The sequence below is a fragment of the Platalea leucorodia genome, assembly GCF_965183815.1.
Source record: "Platalea leucorodia genome assembly, chromosome: Z".
Taxonomy (NCBI): domain Eukaryota; kingdom Metazoa; phylum Chordata; class Aves; order Pelecaniformes; family Threskiornithidae; genus Platalea; species Platalea leucorodia.
This window is the reverse complement of record NC_138858.1, coordinates 35,236,125-35,260,805: the sequence shown is the minus strand read 5'-3', so window position 1 is coordinate 35,260,805 and position 24,681 is coordinate 35,236,125. Positions and strand designations below refer to the sequence as shown.

General features: G+C 39.2%; 1 protein-coding gene across 1 annotated transcript in view; it reads left to right on the top strand.

The window, feature by feature from the left end:
* Nucleotides 1–261: 261 nt before the first annotated feature.
* MPDZ (multiple PDZ domain crumbs cell polarity complex component) overlaps nt 262–24,681 on the top strand; it is a gene marked incomplete at its 5' end in the record, with an annotated part of 88,650 nt that continues 64,230 nt past the window's right edge. The window contains 9 exons of the mRNA XM_082335844.1: nt 262–444; nt 9,040–9,261; nt 10,221–10,360; nt 12,422–12,635; nt 14,593–14,721; nt 15,938–16,141; nt 19,161–19,275; nt 22,351–22,439; nt 24,140–24,335. Coding sequence (XP_082191970.1) covers nt 262–444; nt 9,040–9,261; nt 10,221–10,360; nt 12,422–12,635; nt 14,593–14,721; nt 15,938–16,141; nt 19,161–19,275; nt 22,351–22,439; nt 24,140–24,335 — 1,492 coding nt within the window. The remainder of the gene's footprint in view (nt 445–9,039; nt 9,262–10,220; nt 10,361–12,421; nt 12,636–14,592; nt 14,722–15,937; nt 16,142–19,160; nt 19,276–22,350; nt 22,440–24,139; nt 24,336–24,681) is intronic.

Below are 24,681 nucleotides of genomic sequence, written 5' to 3'. Positions count from 1 at the left end.
GTGATCTGTAGCCATGGTTCCTGTAACTGAATTTTAATGAAGGCTCTTTCACTTTTGTAACCCAGTTCTTGATGGACAAAAATGTAATTTTCGTTAGCTTCTGTTTTGTGCTCTGCTCTGTCTTCCTGATTCAATAGGCATGTTTGGGCTGGGATTTTTGTTCAGAACTGAACCATTCAAGTTGTCTGTAGCTTGAACAGTAGAGAGGGTTACATTTAAACTTGTTGTATGTGACTGTTTCTAAACTGCTACTGACTAGGAATGATTATTGCTACAGATACACATCGGGCCCTCCAGGCCATGGAGCGCTTACAGGCAAAACTTCGGGATCGAGGTGACATTGCAAATGAGGAGAAACTGAGCTTGTTAAAATCAGTGCTACAGAGTCCGCTCTTTAACCAAATTCTCAACCTTCAGACTTCTGTTCAACAACTGAGAGATCAGGTAGGAAAAGCAGCCTCCCAGGTGCAAGAGAAAAATTGCTAAGAAGGTGTGAAAATGTGTGTGTGTCTTAATGTTGAATAGTGAAATCAAATAGCCTACATTAAAACGTCTGATCCAAAGCTTCAGGGAACTGAGGGGGACATACCCACTGACTTTTCTGGGCTTTGTTGAGACCCATAGTTTGTGTATGTGTTTTTTATGTATATGCTTGTTACTTACGATGTGCACAGTAGGGAAATGGTGATACTGGGTGGGGAGTTAACATAAGGCTTTCTGTCTTTGTCCTTCGAAAGGAATATGTTTCATATGAGGTCTTAGGATTTTTTTCCTAGGAGACTTTTATTGATCTCTTGTGTCTTACCCTGCTAAAATGAGAATATATAAGGCAAGCTGTGGAATGTTGACTTCAGAAGGACATGAAGATCTATTCTTTTCGTATAGGAAAAAAAGATCAAAGAGAAGCAACAGCTCCTACCTCCTTTTTCATTGCTCGGGGTTTTAAGTAAAAGTGTTACTTTTGTGCATGTCTTTGGTGAGGATGAGAAAAGGGGCAGCAACTTGGCTATATTGACTTGATTATTTATTACTATAATTTAATTTCCTTATCAGCAGAATAAGAACTTGAAGAATGTAAAAAGTAGTTCAGTAACTGAATTAGGACTAACGTGTGTATCTGGCTTTGCAAATAGTTGTTCCTTTTGACTCCTGCAAGACAGGCATCTCTGTGGCCGGTATGTAGAAATGCCGAAGTGGGAGGGTGCGGCCCCTGCACACTGAGCTCATCGTCAACGTGGAGCCACATCTGGTCTCTGACTAGACTGCAGCTGGTGAGGAGTCCTCGCAATCTTGACACTACTTCAACTGTGTGGCAGAAGAGCACAATCTGGCCCCTTATTGCTTCTTGTGGATCATCTTGATGCTATTTTGCACAGCAAAGAAATAAGTTAGAATGGTGTCTACAGTGCTATATGTGACCATGATTTTCAGATTTTGCATGTTTGGTGTATAGACGCTTGATGACATTGGAGCGATTTAAAGAAATCTAGGAAAAAATGCTGTTCTGAGGGTTTTTTTTACTCTGCTATTTGAAAAGCAGAATTTAACAGTGGCATCCAGAAATTATGTGAAGTATGTGGTGATGACTCTGGGAACATGTAGTGAGAAATGAAAGTGTGCCTGAAGCATTAAGGGGAATTTGGTGAAAAGGCAAATTACATTTTCACTTCCAGACACTAGCTGTGAAGTTAAAGGATGCTTCTCTTTTTAAATACAATCACCTAAATTAGTAAAAAGAAGCAGCTGATACTACAGATGGGTAATTTCAGATGTGTATTTTTTGAAAAGCAAATAATAATTTTACCTTCTGCCCTATCCCTGCAGGTTTATCTGTGCAGTAACTTAGGGGCCTGTGCATGTTGCATGGTAAATATCCAGTCTAGTTGACAGGGGAGCTACTTGGATGTGAATTCCATTCTTGATATGTGCTTATGTAAACACTTGCACATACAAATGTATGTTTCTGGCTGTTCTTAGATTTGGGTCAGCTCTTCAGAAAGTATCCTGTATTTTCTCTATAGAATCATTTCTTCCCTACTATATAATATGAGATTGTCTGTCTCTTCTTTGCTTTATTTAAATGTTTATAAAGCATATTAAAACAGGACAAAGAATAAAATGGTGAAATAGGCGGTCATGTTAAAAAAAAATTATTTCTTGGCATTTTCAAAGGCTCAATTTTGTTCAAGGACACCCTTTAGTTTTCTTTTTATGACTGAGAAGGCGCTGTGCTCTTGAAGCTCTTAAACTACTGGTTAGTGAAAACTGTAGGGCACGTGAATAGTGACCAGGCTTTTTGGCCGAGCCGTGCCAGACAGAGGCAGTCAGAGCTGTGTTTGAGAGAGGATGACAAGTGGTGCTGAGCTGTGCAGTGGCTAGGTATTGCAGTCTCTACCCACTCGAGAATAAGATGGCTCAATTTTTTTGATGTTTCATGATGAGCTGTGCTGAAAGTTGAACGGGGGTCTGTTTCTTCTCAAGGTGAAGTGTAAGTGACAGTCTGTTAAATTACTCTTGTGTTTTTAATTAGTTCTTGAGTTTTTAAAGAGTTACAGGACTATTGCAAAATTCTCAGGAGAAGGGCATCTTTTAGCAAAGTATAGGTTGAAAGAGAGGTTGGGAGCAGAGAAGCAATAACGGCGATTTACTTTCTAAGTCAAACTAATTCCTTGCAAGCATCCCAGCAATAGGTCACTAAGTGAGACCTACTTGTGGGCCTCTAGTGGCCTCAATAAATTTGAGGGTAGGATGTCTTCCTGTCTTAGGGCACTGTGTCTGGAGAGCATAAAGATGATAGTGAGAGCCCCATCTTCTGTTTGCGCAGTGAGTCTGGAATATGAGCTGGCAGATCTTGTAAACATCTGTCATGTTTTCCTAGCAAAAAATAGGATGCAAATATACAGTTTCAGCAGACAAACATTCCTTGCATTCCGCTGAGAGTTACTACCATTTTTTATGGTCTAAAATAGTAGACTTCCTTTTCTTTTTTTTTTTCCCCTACAGATAAATGATCTTTTAAGTACCAAAAGATCTGAAAAAGCGTGTGTTTCTGCATGCATGGAGGTTTCAGATTAGCTGTTGCATTTCCTTAAAGCTTCTGTGTGTTAATTGGAAATTGATCCCCTTCATCGTTGGTGTGTGCTTAACAAGAGCCTCTTAAGTTTGCATTTGTGTTACATGGAGTGGTGTGGACTGAGTGGTATGTTGCTTCCTCTGGATGTTGGTGAGGCATGATGCTAAAGTCAGCAAATCTAATGCTTTGGTGCTTACTGGTAGATGCTTTAAAGTTTTTCTTCTTATATGAGCAAGCAGGATTTGTTTGCACTGCAAATCTGTCATTGCAAAGTTAAGAACTGGAGTGGGAAAAGTCTAGGGGTGTTTTTTTGAGAATTACTGTTCTGACTTCACTAGTCGCTTGAGTTGAGGAGCACTGAAGGAACTAGGTTTTTTTGTGCCTCTTTGTATCCTTATTCTACAGTGAATGCTTGTTTTCTTATGCTGAAGAGCAGTCTCGTTGTTTGAAGATAAGGGAGTGACAGAAAAGTAGGGATTGTGATGTTTTGAACTTTTCAATAATATTTTCTTTTCTTTATAAAATATTTTAAAGAAAATACTCAGACCATGCTGTCAGTCCTCTCCGGCTTCTCTTCCTTTTCTTTTTCTCTCTCCCTTGTCCACCACCTCCTCCCCTCCTCCTCCCGCCTCTGCTCTGCTCAGGGCTCTGCCAGAACAAAATACCCTTCCCTTGGCTGGGCTGCATTCCTTAGATTTTTTTTTGCTTGTGAGTTTGACCATAGTTTTTCATTCACAATGCAGCAGTGGGGAAGAGTCCTCTGCAGTGCAGCACGTACTGGCTTGTGTGAGATAGCTGGGTATCAGTGCTAGAGTGGATTTCGGAAGAAGCGGAGAAACTGTGTCTTTTCATATTACCTGTGAACACTTGCTTAACTCTGTGGTTTGCACAACTAGAGGAGACCTCTAGTTCCTATCCGGAACCCCTTTCTGCAATAACACCATTTGCTCTGTGTTTTGAAATGAAATGCTTGTAAGAAACGCTAATTTGGGATCAGCTTCACATGCCCTGAGGGCGGAGATGTAAAGGAGCAGCCAGCAGGGCGGTGCTGGAGCTATGCGGGTGCCGGTGCCAGTGCCTGTTCCTGGGGAGGCCAGGGGCTTTCGCTGCGTCGTGGGCAGGGTGCCTGCTGGCTTGCGCTTCACCGCTTCTAGAGCGGTTGCTGTTGCAGCCAACCTTTTTGCTACTCGGTACACTTGCAGTCAGCTGAAATACTGCCCCGTGCTTCTCGGGGTTTCCAAGGGCCAGGGCTCAATGGCTGGAGTGCAGAAACATGTAGAATTTGTTCTTGCCCCCGTTGAGACCTAGTAATGCCGATTACATTGCTTTCAGTGTTGATACACTGCAGATGTGGCTTGGGTAGCTCCTTTTTCGTAAAAAAAAAATATTTTGAGCAGCTGCATATAGGCACTATTTGATTGCATTTAGTATCTATCTGTGCGACTGTAACGTAAGTTTTATCATACTTGGAGGTATTTGTGAATTTTTCTTTTTGTCTTATGCCAAATTATGTCCACATTGCAGATGTTACATACAGTAAGGAGAAAGCCAATCAAGGAAAATTAGAATAAGTCAAATTATAAAACAAAGCAATATTTTTTTCATACAGTATGTACACAATCACAGTGCTATAAAGCTACTTCTTGGTGGAATTATGGTGATTTTATTATTGCAAAGTAGTGTAATTTATATGTTAGGAAAAATATTTCATGCAACCACAAGAGCATCATGTTTCTAAGATTTCTACTTGTGGTTTATTGCTCCCCCTGGAATGACCTATACTTCTGTGGTTAGCAAGAATATACACCAGTTCTTCTCAACTTTACATGTATCAATACAATCCTGTATTTTGGGGGGGACAGGGAAGAGAGTGGTTGTCATGTTTCTGCTTGTAATTTGTCTGGGGATTCTGACCTTCTACATTTAGGATCATTTTAAATGTCATAAAACAGAAATGTTTTTAAAGTGTAAGTGTGTGTGTTTTGGGAGAGGAGACATTCTGAAGTCTAAGCTTTTTGACACATACACAAAACTTTTTTCTGTTAAGAGTTTCACATTTTTTCTTAGAGTTTTGGGGTTTTTTTTGAGTTTTACAAGTCAGAGGCCACTTTGTGTGAGGTAGGCTTCCCATCTTAAGCACATCCTCCATTGAACGTGTAGCTGTGTTTGTTTAAAAAAGGTGTGATGAAGTGTTGCTGTCAATTGCCATTGAAGAGGTGGTGTTTGATACTGTGTTGTAGCTGTGCTGTAATCACAGTTGTACTGAAGATTTGAGGTGAAGCTTTTTAAAGTTCTAGTTAAACTAGTATGGATTGGAGGCTTATTTTTGCCTTTTCCTGCTGTATATAGTATGCAGCACTTCTTTTCAGTGATATTTCAGCCATCATGCAAATAAAACCCATCCTCTGTGTTCAGAATAATGGAGTTAATAATTAGTTATGGAAGATGTCTTAGAAAAACATGAACAACTTCCATCTTCTGGTTTGGAAAGCAGAAGGAATGGGAGAGTCAGTTAATTCCTATATGTTTGCAATGATGTCCCAGCTCATAGAACTATGCAGAAGGGACGAAATGTCAGACTGAGAATGTGGGCACTATGTTGTCAGTTTGAACAGGATTTGGTCTATGAAAACATACAGTGTAAAACTAAAATATGCATTGGCCTTGTGCCACTTCTAGTTTAGCATGGGAATGCGTGAGTTTTCTACTAGAGAGAAAAACATAAATCCCTAAGGGGAGACTGTCATATCGTAATTGAAGAACTCCTTCAAACTTACCTAGAGAAGAAAATGGTGATACTGGGAACATGTTCAGGTGGAAGTTCATGTGCCCATCATGGCTAGCCTGCCGTTTGAACATTACAAACAGTGAAATGAGCTGTCTACAGCAATCCTGTTAAGCCGTACTAGCAGAACATATATAGAACGTAGTACAGGATGGGCACAGAGCTCCTCTGCGTACTGAAGGTTGTGCTGTATGGGATATTGAGTGGTACAGGAAGTATTTTAGATTCAGAGAAGGCATATAATACAATTCATCGTAAGGGCAATGGGTCATACTCAATAACCTTGATGTGTAGCTCCATTTTTTTCTTTGCTCTTTGTGCATACAGGAAAGTGTTTTATTGTATATTAGAGAAAAACAATATCATGATGTAAACACCATTTGTATCATCCATACTATTCTAAAAATGTTGTATCTTAGGATTACTGTGACTTGCTTGATCTACTTTTTGTGCATTGCGTGATTTTTCCAGTGTTGCAACTTGCTCCCTGCCCACTTCCCTGTAAAGGAGTGCTCTAGGTACAGGAAAGATATCGACTTTTTATCCAGAGAGAGGTTTCACAGACTGGGATTGTCTCTATGTTAGCGGTCTGCATACCATGTGGTAACATGGAAAAAACTTAAAGTGAAATTCATGAAGGAAGATGGAAGCGAAATAGACAGTGGGGTGGGCACAGCAGTGGTTCCTCAGCTACAGTCAGTTTCCATGCCTTAAAATTCTGTTTCTGTCCCTTTTTGCCTGCATGGCTCTTTTCTTTGTAAAGCAGAAGAGGTTCTAGCTTTCTCTATATAGTCTCAAATTTTGCTCATAGCATTATTGTAGGATTTTCCTTTTCTCTTTCTTGTCTTGGAAGATGACTGCATAGTCCATTCAGAGTGGGGAATTCACGTGCAGTTGGGTTTTATAAGACTATCAGTAATAGCAGTGACCCTTCCCCTTCTGCCATCCTGAAGGATGAGACCTCAGGAAGCTCTTGCCACGTTAAAAGGGTCCCAAGACAGAGTAATGCTATGCTTAGAATGGTGCTAAATGAAATTGAAGGCATGTATTTTTCTCTAGGTTTAATTGTATTGACTGGAATCATTACCACCCTCAGCTGCTGAGCCTTTCTTACTTAGCTTAAGGTTACCACTCCAAAGGCTGCACTGAAGAGGTTATGTGAACTCTTGCTGATCTACGTTGGGCAAAATCAGTAGGTTTTGCTCATACTATGCGGTTGTTTGTTTAGGCTAACCTTGCTGGCTTTGCCTGAGCAGGTGATGAGTTCTCTAGTGACTCCTTTCACCAAGGGAGCTCTGAGGATGGTAACCTTCAGCAGGAAGGGCAGTTCGGTGCTATTTTCTACAATGAGCACTGCAATTTAGAAAACAAACATATATCCATGACTTACTAACATTTGTGATATCAGACCCATATACTATGGTCTTTGAGTGCACATAAGAAGTAGTTTGGGTTTGCATCTCATATACTCTTAGGCTGCTTTATTTTGCTGTGGAAATGTAAAAATGCTTTTAAATAGAAGCAGTGCAAGACTGGCTAATTACAGTGGTGTTAGATACTCTTACAAATAATAATTTGATGCATGACAGTTTTTCGTGGGAAGGAACATGACAGCGGGATGCATAAGAAGATTTGAAGGTGGAGGAGAACAAGAAATAAAGCACATTAATTGACCAAGTTCAGTTGGTATACTTTTATACATTGAAATGAATGACATTGGGAAGGTGGAAGTGAATTAAACTATTATATGGACTCATGCAGATAAGAAACGCAGTATGGCATAGACTTTATTAGTTTCAAATCCATGCATATAATGTAAGGGGAAATCTTGCATTCGTGGAAGGGCAGCTTTTGATTACGTGTCTGGGTGTTACACGTAATGAACTGTGAAACAAGGCTTATCTACCTGTCCCTTACACGCTTGCTGAAATGACTATATGTGATTAAAGAAAGTGCTTGTGCGCACGTTTTAGGCATTATGATTTGTTTGAAACATAACCGAAGTGATTCCTCACAATTATAGACAACATAAAATGATCACTGTGTGATGGAAATCACTGAGTTCCAAACATCCTCATTTTCCTCTGCAGTTTTTTATGTCAGAGCAGGCTAAGTGCTGTTGAGGACTTTTCTTTCCAGTGCTGTCTTGTGGTATTTTTTTCTGTAACTTGAGGGTCTTCCCAGTCACCGAAGGCGTTCAACCAATGGTATTTGTTCTATTATATTTTCCTAAAGCACCCAGATGAGAAGGAAATGCGTGATGGAGAACAATACTGAACTTTTGATGACTGGAATGTTGGGAGAATGATATGATAAACCTAATGGAAGTAGCATGCTTAAACAGTTGAGACTGGTACAGTAGACGTTTTAGAATACATTTAGAGTTTTGAAGTTTTTTATTGATACTTGAAGTTTAAAAATAAGTCTTCAAGGAGGGAGGATCCCAGTCTTTTGTATTGTGGTGCAGAATGCTAGAAAATTTGCATTGTAAAACTATGAAAAGTATTTGAGGCTGCAATATTGCAAAGCGGAGAATTTTCTTATTTTCTTTTCTGCTGTAAGAGAAGTGTATTGTCAAGGCTGTCTGTGTAAAGGTACGACGGTGGTTTTCAGATCACCCTGGTGATTTTAGACTGGTTCAGTAATTTTGTATTTAGTTCTAGCTTATGTAGAGAGTCACATTGGCAGCATTCTGCATAGTCATGCAGAAACCCTGACCACTGAAATTTGTTCCCTACGTAGCTGGTGAGGTTTCTTTCTTTTTTCATGAAAATACACGTACTCTTTTTTTGTTGTTGTTGTTTTCTTGTGAAATAATGGATAAAATTGTTCTTAAAAATACTGGTATTGTAGAAAAAGCTTGTTCATACTTGTTTACCTCTACTATTGTGTTGGAGTACCTCAAGCTGCTTTGCTGATATGAACAAAAGAATTTTAGGCAGAGTACTGAAAATAATTTTAGATTATTTTCATCAATTTCTTTCATGTTTTATGCTGATAACTTACAGCTTTACATTGATTATAAATATTAAAGATATTTTTCTTTATAAAATATCTTTTTAAAATTGAAAATTGGTATTTCAAATGTTTTTAACAAGCAATTGGCCTATCATGATGCTCTTGGGTAAGGAGGAGGTTTCTGCTATGTCTATAAATCTGTGTTGCCATCGATCTTTTACAGGTAAATATTACACCTTCCATACATTCCACCGGTGAATTCCCCCAGCTTCTCCATCATGGTGTGAACGTGGGGTCCTTGCCACATAATGAGTCATATTTGTTGGCTCAGCAGAATTCCAGCCCAGCTAATGTGCTAGAAGCATCAATGAGATCCATTACTCCTCAGATTAATGGGAGGTCTTCTAGTGATGACTTTGAGCAGCTGATCAGAAATATGTCCCAGGTAAGCATGTTGTCTGGTAACCACGACATGTGGATCACTGATTATCTGGAAGATTAAAATACATGTACATTTATTTAAAAGCAATTGAGTTATTAAGCAAACCAGAGCTCACTTGCTATATAAACCAAAAATAACCTTTTAATTTGAGGAACAATTGGTAAATGAGAAAACAGTTGGAAAAGTAGCCTTGACATTGTCACTGCTGAGTTATTGTCCTTAGCTGAGCAGCATGCCTCTCACAGATAGGCATGCCATTATCTTTTCGTGCTCATTGTAGGACTGCTGCTCTGTGCGTGAGGGAGATGCTTTGTCAGAGCATGCTCTTGTATGCATAACTAATGAAAGCTAGTTCTGTGACTTGCTTGGAAATAAGATGGAAAATTCCTTTTTGGCCTTGCTGCGCATTGTTCTGTAATCTTACTGCTTTCTGGTGGTAGGCAGAAATGGTGTATGAGTCCCTTCAGTGGCTGGAGCTGAGAATGGCCAGGCATATATTCTAGCATTTTTCTAATTAACCTGTAATAGAGCCAGATAGGGGAAGTCTTCTGCTGTTCTCCTGCAGAGCCTTTTGCACAGTCCTGCTTGTTCTCTCTTTCTGAAATTCGTCCTCCTTTTCTAGTTCTGCTTGAGAGTTGGCCTATACTGTCTAAAATTTTGTAGACACATATATCCTGGTGCAGTCACTACTAAGCCTAAACTCTGTATACTTAGCTGCTGTTTCCTGATTTCCTCTTGGCTGTAATAATCTTTATTTCTCAAATCTTTCATAATTGTCACTTTTCTGTATGATCGCGAGAAATTGGAACTGAACAACTATGTTCCAGTTATTAGCTAGTGTAGCCTTGTCCTGCTGTAGCTGTCAAATTGGAAACTCATTTCCAAGTTCTTTACCATATTCATTAATGCTGCTTTTCAACATTTTTAACATTTGTGCCCCTTTTTTTCCTTCTACTGAACAGGGTCGTCTTGTTGAGACCATTGAGCTTATTAAACCTTTAAGTGGTGGTCTGGGCTTCAGTGTCGTGGGACTTAAGAGTGAAAACAGGGGAGAACTAGGAATATTTGTGCAAGAAATACAGGAGGGAAGTGTGGCACATAGGTAAGATTACTACTGGAATATTTTACTGTACCAAGTGTTAACATGACACTGCAATTTAGTTGTGTTATTGCTGTTGTTTTTGTTGTACAAGGGCACGTTTCTTTCGTATTCGAAGACATACGTCATAGCAGATTTAAAATTACTTATCACTACAATTTATGTAACGTTGGAACAGGGCAGCGTATGATCTGTTCTGAATTTCTAGAAACTACAGATGTTTCTCTGTGGTTTGTTTGTAATATCGCCTTTCCAACAGGGAAGACAGGGAGGTTACTGTTCTGTGTCATGGCTTTTAAAGCTGAAATACAGATTTTACCATCCTTGAATGCACTGAAGAACAATTTGATGCAAAAAAATTGGTTGTAACTAGTAGGGTTGTTTGTTAAGTAGAGTCCCACTGAGCAGGTGTGAAACCCAGCTTTTAAGTCAAGCAAGGCTTGACCTAAAGTTGTTGGACTCTTAAAGAGAGATATTCAGCTGATGTTACCAGAAACTCAGCAATAATAATAGGTTGCTGAAAGTATGCTTTAGACTTTAATCATGATTCCACAAGTAGTGTTGAGAGAAATGGATTTCTGCTGTAAGAACAGCCTGAGGGAGCAAACTAACTCAGTGGTGAATGGCACCAGCACTGGTTTGCTGCAGAGTGGTGGGGTGTATCAGTGTGTGTGGATTTGCTGATCAGGATCCTGGCCAGAGCTGCTTCGTTGTGTCCTCTGTATGTTGTGTGGGGTGGCTGAGTTATCTTGGTGCTATTTCTCACTGTGCTGTAGGGAGAAATTTTCTGATTATTTGTGGTTTGAACACTGTACTTTTAGTAGAGAGCAGGGCGTGGCCTACAGAGTTAATTCAGTTTGGAAAAGTGGCATGCTCTGTGTTGTTACAATATTTTTTAATCTGCCTAAATTCCACTTTCCTTTTTTTTTTTTCTTTTTTTTTTTTTTTACCCCTTCCCCTTCAAGAGGTCTTTGCTTTTACTTCTCTTATTCCATGGACTTGAGACCTGTCTTTACTGAATCAGGCCCTGCCCGATCACTGGCGAGAAGAGAAACATTCAACAACTGTCACAGGGCTCATAAATCAGAAAGGCCCTGACAGTAATAAGTCTTCAACAGCACTCTGACAGTTCAAATTCACAAGTGAAATATTATCGGTTGAAGCTAAATAGTGTTTTTCCTGAATGCTCTTGAGTACCTTGGCTTCTACACTGTAGGTGCTCACAAAAGCTGGTGTAATAGGGATCCTTGTTTTTGTTGTTGCCCTTTGTTTTCAAAGCATTGCCACTTCGGGATGTTTAAGACAAGACTCCAGAGTTTTTGCTGGTTTGTTGCAGAAGGAATAGAAGTGGTGGAGGAGGCAGAGGGTAACTCATCTGTGTAGGCTTCATAACACCTCCTTTGAAGTAGGGTCTGGGAAAGGGTTCAGTATGTAATTTTACAGTAGTGCTTCCTTTGTCAGAAAGTGAAGAGTTATTTTTTAATTTGTTCAGGGCTTTTTTTTACCTCATTTAAAAGGGATCTGTTTTATAATTTTCTTTCTGTTTCTCTCTCTCTCTGCCTCCCCTTCTCCCCCCCCCCCCCCCCCCAGTTTTGTGCAAAACAAAATTTGTTTCTGTAACATATTGATGAAAATGTGTTCCACTCCACAGTTTGATGAATATTCAAGATGGGCACACTGAACAAAGTGGAGCACTTGGTCTGTTAAGCAAAAGGCTCAAAGTCAAGAATAAACATAAGTTCCCAGGCTACGGTTGGGAGCGACTGAGATCTAATATGCTTAGTCTCGCATGGGGGTACAGGGAGAAGAAAGCTAGCTAGGGGGTAGTAGCCAGGGGAGAGTGGCAGTGGGGATTAGCTTCAAAGGAAGCGATCACCAGGGTGCCGCATCAGCTCCTTTCAGCAAAACTGCAGGGAGAGATTAAAAAGTGGGGGAAATAGAGAACAGGTTATTAAAAATACTGGAAAATTGTCAAAATTTTGTGATTTCTGTGGCAACACTTCTTTGGTTTTTCTTGCTTGTTTATTTTGTCATCCCCTTTCCCTGTTTACACATATGTGACAGAGATGGAAAGCTGAAGGAAGCAGATCAAATCCTTGCTATTAACGGACAAGCCCTTGATCAGACAATTACACATCAACAGGCTATCAGCATCCTACAGAAAGCAAAAGATAATGTCCAGCTAGTTGTGGCCAGGGGCACTTTCCCTCAGCTCATCAGTCCTGTAGTTTCCCGGTCTCCATCTGCTGCTAGCACAGCTTCAGCCCATTCCAACCCGGTGAGTATACCCCAGACATCTGTGTACTCAGTTCTGGGCATGTATGCACTTACTGCATCTAGTATTTTGAGATATTTTTTTTTGTAACTTTTAGGTACATTTCCTTCACAGTTCTTGAGGTTTTTCTTCTGTTTATCTTTGTTGTACCTTTTCCCATGCAAAGAGTAGAAAATATTCAGGCTTGCTGGGGGGAATCTTGATCTTGGACATATTCCCTCTTCCCATCTGCTGAATTCTCTGTGTCCACCAATGCAAATACAGCATGTTTACCTTACTTTATGAAGCTTTATTTTGAGGTATCAGTAAACAGGATCTTTTTTTTCTCTTTGCCTTCTGCTTGGGCAAACAGAAATTTTTGGGGCATTGCAATCTGATCTGCACCACCGGCTGGATGGGTGCTTCTCTGTTTCTCTGTTGTCTGTTAGCAGTGGCGCTCAAGTAAAGCAACAAGAGAGAGCAGTCAAAATGCCATGTGTAGGCACGCGCTTTGGGATCCCCCAAAAACAGCTCTGCTACATTTTCTTTCTTTTTAAAGCTTTTGCACATCTGGGTGTAGAGAACATAACCCAGGAGCATGGTGATATTAACTGCACTTTCTCTTGCTGATACCTTACTCATGTAGATGGCTTGTCCTGGGATGAAATGGCCTGTCCTAGGTTTCTGTAGGTTTCGTTGTTCAGTCATCTGTGGCTCTTTAAGGGAGTTCATAATTAGAAATATACGGAGCAATCAGTCTGGAAAAAGCAGATATTTTAGTGTTTATTTGAATCATTAGCATAAAACCTTTAGTGAAGAAATTTCAGAATTATTCATTCTTCTGTGTGCAAGAATAAAGCTGATGGGCCTAACTTTTCCTGTCAGCACAGGCCTGTCAAGAGGCCTGCGCTCTTCCAGTGTTCCTGTGACACACTTCTTTCTCTGTGTGATTGCCTCTGTATTCGCCGAACAGCTTCCCTGGCTTGAAAAAAGTGTTCCTTTCAAACCTGCCACAGCTCTTCCTGTTTTTTTATGTATGCCTTTCCCAGTCCTTGTGTTCCCTTCGCTTTCAAATGCTGTGGGGGAAAACAGGTTATCTGGAGCTGTTCTTTTTCCTTCAGGCTTTGCTTGATCATCATTGGTTTATGTTAAGACTGTGGATTCCCAAACAGGTACTACAGGGCTTTGAATTTGCGACACCTTGATTATTCCAAAATAACTGCTTATTTTCAAGACCCTACCTGGTGGAGCACCAGCTGCAGTTTTAAATTTCAGATGAATCCACAGTGTGGTTTATTCTTCAGGAGAAACAATATCAGGAGATTCCAGTCGTCCCTTCCGTACCATCCCATGCAAGCGAGCTAGTGTTTGTCTTTCTTTCAGAGCAGTTTTGATCCTGTCAGAATGTGAAGCCTGTCATCAGAGCTACTTCATTCCAGTGCTGTTGACGTCAGACAACTCAGAAATCTTTGTTCATTACAGAGGGGGCACGTCTGCTAATGCCTACCTCGCAATACCTGGTGCTGCTTTCAGCCTTAACCTCTGAATTGGGTTTATGCTTTCTCCTGTGCTTTATTATAATGGCTGATGTGAACATGCACTTATCTGAAGATTTTAATTTACAGTCCTGTGAGATTTCCTAGCAGCACTATTTTTCTCACTGACTGCAATGGGACATGGAGGTGGATAGTACTAAGTTGCTGCTTAAATTCATTCAGCAAGTTCTTGAAAGGCCTGACCCGCTAGCCAGCTCCGGTTTGTACCAGAGAAATTCCAGCTGTTATGGAATGAGCAGTTTATTGCTTAAATATTATGTAATCTTATACCTAATAGTAATTGTTAAAAAGGTCCCACATTTCCACCTTACTCCCACCTTCCTTTATTCAAAAACATACCCAAGAAATAAGAGAAAATATTTTGCAAGTTTTAGTACGTCTGTCCTTATTTTAATCATTTGCAAGCTTATATTTATTCCTTTTAGGTTCACTGGCAGCATGTGGAGACCATTGAGTTGGTGAACGATGGCTCAGGTCTGGGATTTGGGATAGTGGGAGGAAAGTCAACTGGCGTGATTGTTAAAACCATCCTCCCAGGAGGGGTGGCTGATCAGGTAAATTTAACCTACCCTTCTGTTTAACGTTCAGTACGAGGTGAAGTTGCTCTTTACTTTTATAATCATGCTAAGTAGTGGTAGCTTTTTTCCTTGTAAGTGTAGAAAAGAGAGAGCAAGTGGTGAAATTTGTCCTCAGTAAGGGTGTGTTTAGTGCAGGGGATCTGTGCATTTGATTGTAAAAGCTGGATTAGGCTCTAAAACACATTTTCAAACTTGTTACATTATACATGCTTGGTGCAGATGCATTTAGACTCCTAATTCTCTCATGAATGTACTGGTTGTAATCCAGCTGTGGGGGACACACTGAACACTTACTTGCTCTGCCTGGACAGCTAAGAAGAGCATCTGCTTCACTCTGCTGGGCTTACTGAAGCTTGGAGCAGGCATGTGGCTTCGTGTGTCTGCTTCAGGACACGGGCTCTGCTCCTGCCTGAAGGGCTCATGATCACAGCCCATATCAAGCTTGTCAGCTGGATGAGTATCTAGGACTGCGTTAATGATAGTCAAGGGTTGAACAGGCACAGAGACTGGTCAGTCTTCCGACCACAGAAGTGGTGGCCTGATAACAAGGCCTGGAGATGCATGGACAGGATTTACTGCTGCGCTCTTTGCCTGATCAGGTGGATGGGTTCCTTTTACAGACCTGTCTCTTGAATACTTTTCATATGGGCTAAATCCATGTGAAGCATTTTCATTGCTTAAAGGTAAATCATTAGGTGAGTAGTATAAATACCGGTGTAAAGCAGTATAAATAACTGGATCACAGTAAGGGAGAAATGTATTTATTTTGAAGTTACGGTTACTCCTGAGGACCAGTTTTTAAATAGAAGTGTAAAGCTGAATATATGTTTGAATGCTGTCTTTTGGAAGTGTGTTTGGAAATGAAACTTGAAGTTCTCTAATCTACATGCAGTTGTTAAATATCAGTAGGTAGTAACCATAACTATATGCATTTTTTTCTGTGCTAGGGTGTCTGACTGCTTGAAAGAGGATGTCTTGGATGTTTCTGGGGAAATTCCTAGTAAAATTAGTGTGCCATTAGGGAACCTACTTCTCCGTGTTATCAGGATATTGACTTGGCATCCAAAAAAAGTCAGCTGGTTCATATGTCTTAAAAGTGACTAAAGCTATGTGGTCTTTTTCTAACTGTATGGTATGTGGGAAAAATGGCAGGGTGTTAATAGATTTTTTTTCCTCACCATTCTTCCTCCAGCATGGGAGATTGTGTAGTGGAGACCACATCTTGAAAATTGGTGATACGGACCTGGCTGGAATGAGCAGTGAGCAGGTGGCACAAGTTCTGAGGCAGTGTGGAAATCGAGTGAAACTGGTAATTGCAAGAGGTCCTATTGAGGAGCCACCTCCACCAGCAGTCCCTCCAGGTACACCGGTACCCATCTCCACACCAGAGAAACAGGTAAACAACAGTGAATATACCTAACTCATGGCAAACTTTTACTTCAAACTTCCTTTTCTTTTAACTGCTATTTGAATGTCTTTCACACTTATGTTCTCAAAAGCCAGGATTTTCTTTCCTAGTAGCAGTGTTCTCAGCTGGCACTGTGGGAGAATTTAAATGTCATGAGTCCACAATGCAAGGAATTATATGCTTGAAGCCTTTTGGGATCGATGCTTGGGACTTCCATAAGTATGATCTGAATAACTTCTGTTTCTGGGTTGCTTGTGGTTGTGCAGTAATACATTGGGAACAACTGAAGCCATGCCGTCTTTTCTTCAGACAGAGCAAGCTGGCTTGATGTTTCTCTGTCCACCTGTCCTTTTCCTCTCCAGCAACATTTCTTATTTCCATACTATTGCAGCCATCCATCAGGCAGTTCCTCCCTGTGCCAAGCAGCACACAGATGCTGCTTCTTTCCTACATCACCTGGCATTGCTCATTTGCTAGACACCTTCCAAAAAAAGTCAGCCAGCTGCTACCTTTATTCCCCTGCTGATGATTGTACTCTTTGTGCTGTTACTCCTCTACAACCTTCAGCTGCTTAAGAAATGCTGTAAATATTATCATGTCCTGTCAGCTCAAAACATCTGCAAAATAGGTCATTTGCATGTTTGCAGCAAAGCCTGGTTTTATGGGAGCCAGGAACAGTAGTGTTTTGTCACATATAGTTATGCCTAGATACATGTAAATGTGAATATGTAGAGTAAGTGAGTGAGAGGAAAAAAAAGGTCATTGTTTTTGAGCCTACAACTAAATAGAAGTTACACCTTACAAAGAATTTTTTGTTTTACTTTTTCCTGTCGTTTTTCTAGACATTTTCTTTCCAGCTACAAATTACATTTCAGATAGGTCACTTTGGAAGTAAAAAAGCCTTGATTTTTACATGATTGATTACCGTTATTTTGCCTCTGTCCATTGTAGTGATATCTGTGGAAAACAAACATATATTCATTCCCTCTTTTGTGGCTATGTGGAAAGAAAGTTAGGATTAACATGGAGTTTTCTGAGCATCGAAGAGGAGAGACAGACTGATACTTTTGTGTCTCTACAGCACTCTGAGGCATGAAAACCTGGCTGTATTTTAGATAAAGGGATCAATATTTAGCCCAAATATTATTTATCTGAAAAACAGCAGTCTCAAAAGAGAAGCTGAGTTTAATAATTTCATCTGTGTATATTTCTTCAGTATTTGCCTTGCTGAGGTTATATGATGCAATGCTGAAGGCCGTATCTGCAGCTGCGGATGTATAGGATTTCTAGTAACAAGAAAATAGCTCAAAGCCACCAAGTGGCAAAATTTGACTTTTTTGCCACCTTCCTCTCCATTTCCATCCTTTTCAATACCTCGTTCCTGGTACATCTCTCCTGGAAGGAGGCAGGCTATTTTTAAACTGCTTCTGCCTGCACAAAATCTTGTTCTTGGAGGGAACACCCAATTAAGGCTGCAAGCCTCATTAATTCGGGTCTGGAGTGAAGATGATGATGCAAACAGCTTGGTTTGTCTGTTTCTTCCTGGCAAATATAGGCTGGGTGAAGACTTCATGATGCACTTAAAGCTATTAGTGAGAGCAGAATGGCTTTCCAAAATGGGCGCTTCTCATCATGTCCCCTGTAGATGTCTATCCTGTAAAAATTCATGAGGTTATGGAAGTTGGAGCAGTTTTTTAGTAACATTACCTGTGGCCAAAATAATCCTGTGTTATCAAGCAGAAAGGTAGTTAAAGCAGTAGAAATTTATTCTTCCTGTGTTTGTGGTTTTGGGTGGAGTTGTTCAGATAAAGAACTGAAGTCAGATTCCCTTTGGGAAGTAGCATCATAGCTTTCCTGAAGTCTTTTTTTTTTTTTTGGCACATGCATACTCATCTAGTCAAACTGGGTTTAGTTAGTATCTGCCTGGTTGCCATATTGGCACTTCAAAAAATATTAGCTGCTATTTGTCATGCAGAAGAGACAGAATAAAATAGGAGTATAGCAGGATATTGATAGATCTGTACTATATTTATGAATTCCCATTTTAAATATGTGCATAGATATTGATGTCCATATAAATACAATGAAATTGAAGCCTTGCATATGTAATCATATACTGATATACAGCAGCTATGGAAGTGGCTAGTATGTATCTGTTTTAGCTGAAAGATGAAAAATTTAAAAAAAAACGTTTTTAAAAGTTGAAATTACATTTTATAAGTTGATTTTTTTCTTTCAATACAAAAACAATATTGTTGAAATGGAATTTTAATAGGTATTATACTTTCATTAACAATAAATAAATGAATTCATTATCCCAAAAAATCTTTGTTATTGAAATTCAGAGGGCTGTAGTAGGTGTTAGCAGAGATTGTCATTACTTAACTAGCTGGAAGTATAATTGCTACTTTCTAAAACAGAATTTTTAAGTCTTTCAAAAACAAGGAGCATAATTGCCTCAATAGAAATAGCTTTTATTATATTTTAAACTTGGAATGCATAGGAAAAAAATAGCTATAGTTATTAAATAGGCATTTAAACAAATAGAATACAAAATATAGTTTTGATCTTTTTTCTTCTTTTAAATAACACAGCAGTCTAAAGCTGGTTCTGAGAAGGTCCCAGAAGGGCAGCAAGCTACATATTCTAACATTTAAGCATAGTTTATGTAACTTACTGTACAAGAGGTTCATTGTTCAATTTGTACAAATTTCACCAGGCACTTCAGTCATCAAATAAAATCACTTTAGTCATCAAATAATGATTTTACGGCTTAGAGGGTAATATCCAGGGGCAGTGGGGAACAGAGGCCGTGACCTGCATGGCTTTACAATGAGGAATGTTACCTATGTCTGTTTTCTCTGCTGAATAACAAATAAAAGCAGAAGCAAAGTTGGTACTTTCTTTTTACATTTGTGTCTAATTTTCCATGTTAATGACATCAAAGAATGTGGTGGATCTTTAAAGAAAAAAAAAGCTTCCTTTCTAATCATGCTTTTCTTATTAGGCAGATGCTTCTGTTGATAGCTGTGAAGATGGGGAGAAATTTAATGTTGAACTCACGAAAAACAACCAGGGATTAGGAATAACTATTGCTGGTTACATTGGAGACAAAACATCAGGTAATGATCGATTCCTGCAGTTTGCTATACAATCTTTTGCTTACTATGGTGTATGATGTGCATCAAAGACTTAATTTTAGTTTTGGTATAGCATCTCTAAGAAAAACCTTGACCATCTAAAATCTTTTTAAAGTTCATAAAGAAAAAGGAATTGTTTTTCTTTTGTGAGAAGGACATTGAGATTAGAAGCAATCAGTTTTATTATAAAATCCCACCTCAGTATTTTTTAATAAATTTTTATATTCATTCTTAGCTAAAGGTTGTGCTTATATGTTTTTGCAAACCAATTCTAAAATAGATTGAGCCATTTTTGTTAAAACTGGCTGGGCTTTCTAAAATACATTTTCATTTTTAAAAGGCTCTTACAAGATAATACATTAGTATTCTGAGTAGTTTTAGGAGGTATTGTTATTTTTCCTTAAACAATGTATATAGTACTGCTGGCAGATCAAGAATTCCTTAGTGACTTCTGGATATAATAAATGTTTGTTGACCTCTGGGCTGTTGCAGCCAATAAATAAGTTAATTTAAATAAATAAATGCAACAGCATTCACATACAGTTGTGTATTTTTCCTTTTTAATTTCCACTACATTTTTCAGAAAAATGATCCAAAACTTTGTTAGGCCTCCATAGGGGGGATTTGGCAAATGCAATACTGCTAGGAAGGGACAGTTGTTGAATGTGTTGTAATACTTCTCCAAGAGCTGTCGGCTTGACTTTTACCCATGTATATATTGTTAGAAAAACATATGGATAGATATATCTCATGTTATTGTTAGTTTGTAGACATAATTTGTTGGCTTTGAGAAGCTGGACTAAATTTTAACAACTTGTTCCATAAGACAGGATGGCCACAGTTTGTGTAAGTCCACTCTTTAGCAGCTTCCAGTTGAATGTTTAAAAGGCAAATTGAGTTGTAGAACATGTGGTAGATCTGATAGCATATTTTAACTGATTTAGTGTTGGAGTATCACCAATCTTTGATTTTAAATTATTGTGCTGCATGTAACTGATCAGAAAATATTCTTGCCTTAGGAAATAATTGGGCATCTCACTTAATTTTGTGACTTAACACTTAGCTAAAGAACAACTTCACTGTCAGAGAAGCAGCAATAAAACTACTAGACAGCAAGATTTGCAGCTGAATCCTTAATGAATGACAAATAGCAGCTTGTCATGTTACCATATAGCTGTTACAGCATATCAAAATGCTCGGGAGTTAGGAAGACCAGCCATTTAATTATTCACAAAACATGGTGTGCTGGTTTTGGCTGGGGTAGAGTTAATTTTCTTCATAGTAGTTAGTATGCGGCTATGTTTTGGATTTGTGCTGGGAACAGTGTTGATAATTCAGGGATGTTTTAGTTATTGCTCAGCAGGGCGTACACAGAGTCAAGGCCTTTTCTTCTTCTCACCCCACCCCACCAGCGAGTAGGCTGGGAGTACACAAGAAGTTGGGTGGGGACACAGCTGAGACAACTGACCCCAACTGACCAAAGGGATATTCCATACCATATGATATCATGCGCAGCATATAAAGCTGGGGAGAAGGTTTGCCGGGGGGGGGCTGCTGCTTGGGGACTGGCTGGGCATTGGTTGGTTGATGGTGAGCAATTGTTTTCATTTGCATCACTTGTCTTTCTTGGGTTTTATTTCTCTCTCTTTGTTATTTTCCTTTTCATTACAATTTTTTATTATTATTATTTTATTTTGTTTTATTTTATTTCAATTATTAAACTGTTCTTATTGCAACCCATGAGTTTTCTCGCTTTTACCCTTCCAGTTCTCTTCCCCCATCATGCTGGTGGGTTGAGTGAGTGAGCGAGCAGCTGTGTGGTGCTTAGTTGCCAGCTAGGGTAAACCACGACACCTGGGAAAACAACAAATTAAGAAAAAACAGAAAAGAATTGTCCATGTGATGACTTAAATATATTTGTAGTCTTATTCTTCCTAAGCTGAATATAGTCATTAGAGCAAAACATAGATTTAGCCCTCCTTCCTGCTAACTTCTGTCATATTGAGGCCCAGTAAAGGATGTTTCAGGTGTGCAAGGCACTAGGGTGTCTTGACAGCTGTTAAAACCCATTTTGTAGTGGATTATCTTTCTGTCAAACATATTCATTTAACAGAGTTGGAACATTTGTTGAGAGAAAATAGATTCTGTTAAGATTTCTGATACCAATGATACAGAGCTGTGACCCTCAGACATGATTTCATGCCAGTTCATGCTAGTATTTTTCTTGATTTCATGTATACTATGCGAAATGTGCATGTAGGAACTCCATAGATTTTCACTTTAGTGAGCTGTTGAAGTTGTTTCAAATTCCAGTGTGTTTTTCCTGAAATGGATTTCTTTTTGTAAAATGTCCCTTCTGTAGGTGATATATATAGATACAGATATATATCTTTCTCTATATAACTTTCCCTTCTGATTCAAAATCATTAATTGTCTAAAATGGTTCTGTTTCGGGGTTTGGGTTTGTTTTTTTCTTTTGTGTCTTTTTTTTTTTTTTATTGGATCAAATAGTGACTTTCAGCTGTAGTTAAAAGCTGGTTCAAATGTAAGTTCAAATGTAAGTTATAGTCCTGCTTGCTTGTAATTTTCTGCATTTGGTTATCCAAGCATGCATTTTCTTAAGCAGTTATGAAGTACATAGAAAATACAGAATTTACCAGGTTAGTGTACTCAAACTGAATTTTCTGTTCTGCGGTTTTAAATGTGACCAAGAGTCAGAGGTGCATTTTTTTCAGTGTTGGTTTCAACATTTAGATTAAAGTAAGTTAGAATATTTCTTCCTTTGCAGCAAGAATTGGGAATTTGGCATTGTAAGATTTTGAATGAAATCTGGTCCAATGCAAGCTGACATTAATCAGGCTCATCCTTTAGGAAAACAATAATATATGTATTTTTCTTAAAGCATACACTTTCTTGATGATTCTCACCTTATCTTACCTGGAGATTGTGTTTTCTTTCTTCTTGTCTGGCTGGTACCATTAGTTGGAGATTGTTGCACTATTTAAATTGTTTCTTAATAAATTAGTTGATTTAATTTTCTCTGTTTCTTCATCCCAGAAGCTTCTGGTATCTTTGTGAAAAGCATTACAAAAGGCAGTGCTGTTGAACATGATGGCAGAATCCATGTGGGAGATCAAATTATAGTTGTAAGTAAACACAGAAAGAATTGAGATGGCTTGTCTGCAAAACTTTACTTCTTTAAGTTGTAAAGAAATGCTCATATAGTACATGTTTAAAATACCTAGGATTGGTGTTGAAATGGTACGTCCTTTTCTGACTCAGTATTCGACCGTACTATGTTTCTGATTACGCTGCTAGTGAGTACCTTGTGTTTCTTAAGAAAATCTGTGTTGTCTTATCAGTAGGAGCTTTGAAACTGCTTAGTAAAGGCAAAGTTTCAAAGTTTGATTCAAATTAAGCAACTATTTTCAAAATGATATTTAAAAGTATGTCATTAAAGTTTTAGATGTTCAGAGAAAGAAGAAAATATTCTCATGCATAATATGTTAGTTGTGTGGTAAAAATCGGGTCATGAGTGCAGGAACCATGTTTTTGTGGCTGTCATAGATCTGGCCCTGCATTTGTGTGAAGGCAGCACTAAGAACAAGTTATGGTCTCTCTCCAAGTACAAATGTGCCTACATGTTTGTATGTGGAAGTATATATGGATTTTATAATGATTTAAATGCTGAGTATAAATGGCTAAAATCGATTATTCCCAAGTTTGATGTCTTCTTCTACTGCAGATCCAAAAGGAGAAAAAGTTTTGAGTGACCTCAGACAAAAGAATAATAAACATTTTTAAAATATGGTTTGTTTAACTGTGGAGGAAAAATTAAATAACCCCAGCTCATTTTTAATTACTTTATATTTAGAAGAGCACCAGAGTTGGAAGAAGTTCAGAGAAGGGCAACAAAATAATTAAGGGTCCAGGAAGAGTAATTCTTAATGCAGGAGGAATTAAAATAATGGAATATGCCTGTTGTGTAGATAAACTGAAACAACTACAGGAGTCAAGGAATATAGTATTGTTCAAAGTATTTCAGAAATTAAAGGCGCTGAGGGGTAAGACGGAGAAAGAATAGGATAATATGGAGTTTGCAGGGAGAAGGAGAATAAAAAGTGGGGCATACTAGGGATAATGGGATGAAATTGAGCAATGCCAAAGTCTTGAGTTTCAAAAAAAAAAGCCCTGAGTTAATGAGATAATGGGGTAGCTTCAAACAGAAGAGGCAAAAATCTTGTTCTTTAGAATATTAAAATGATGGACCAGAGATAACATCTGTCTGGCTGGGACAGTGGTTGATTGGGAAATTGGACTTCACAGTGTTCAGTAGTAGACTTCACTGTGTCTGAGGTTACTTGGCCTCAGAACGGCTGCACTCTGTAGTTCTTTTTACCACAGCGGACGGATGTGTCTCTCCTCACTCTCCCCTCCCCAGATCTCCCAGCCATGGCTGTGTTAGTTTATTCACCCAGTGTTTTCTCCTCAGAGGTGGGGATGTCTGAAGCGGTCGAGCAGGCAGGCTGCACAGCGTGCCCCCCACAGCACGTGCTGTGTCCTCTCCCACCTTGCAGAGCAGGTCTGCCTGGCCCCGCTGTGGTGGGCACCCAAAGCACTTCTCCCCACTTTGCTGCGGTACTGGTTGTTTCCTAGTTGGGGGCCACTCCAGTGGAAGTGCTTAGTGTATCCAGTGTCATTAAGTTGTTCAGGTTTTTATTCTTGTCCTTCTGCTTGCTTTGTGCTCAGGCTAACAGATGCTGAGAGCTCACCATATTATTTTGCTCTGGACATTTTTTTTTTCTGGGTTGTTTCTTGCGGGCTGAAAAGCTGCTTAATCCTGCAGGTGGATGGAACAAATCTTCAGGGTTTTACTAACCAGCAAGCAGTTGACGTTCTGCGGCACACGGGACAAACGGTTCGGCTCACACTGATAAGAAGAGGGCTTAAGCAGGAAAATCATATGCAGCCCCAGGAGGACTTCAGTGCTGCTGTTGAAAAGGACTTACTGTTCCAAACTACGGATAGTAGCACAGCCAAAGGTAATTAAAACTGGCTTTGCTTTAAAGTTGGCTTGAAACATTTTTCTTCTCAATTGCAAACTGGAAATGAAATGGGCCAGATTCATTCTGGGTAGCTATTACTGATAGCAGAGCTGCTGTACATGAGGGGAGAATTTGGTCTACTATGGTTTGATTAATCTTTCAGACACAGTGGTGTTATTTGCTACATTTTCAAAGTGAGTGTTGAAAGCTCTGCACTGCATTGCACTTCTGGCTGAATTGCTTCAAGACTTTGATCCTGCAAATCTTCAAATGGTAAGAAGGCAATGAATGTTTTATTCATGCTCAAGGGCAAGAGCTGCATTGAAGAGCAAACAAAGAGATA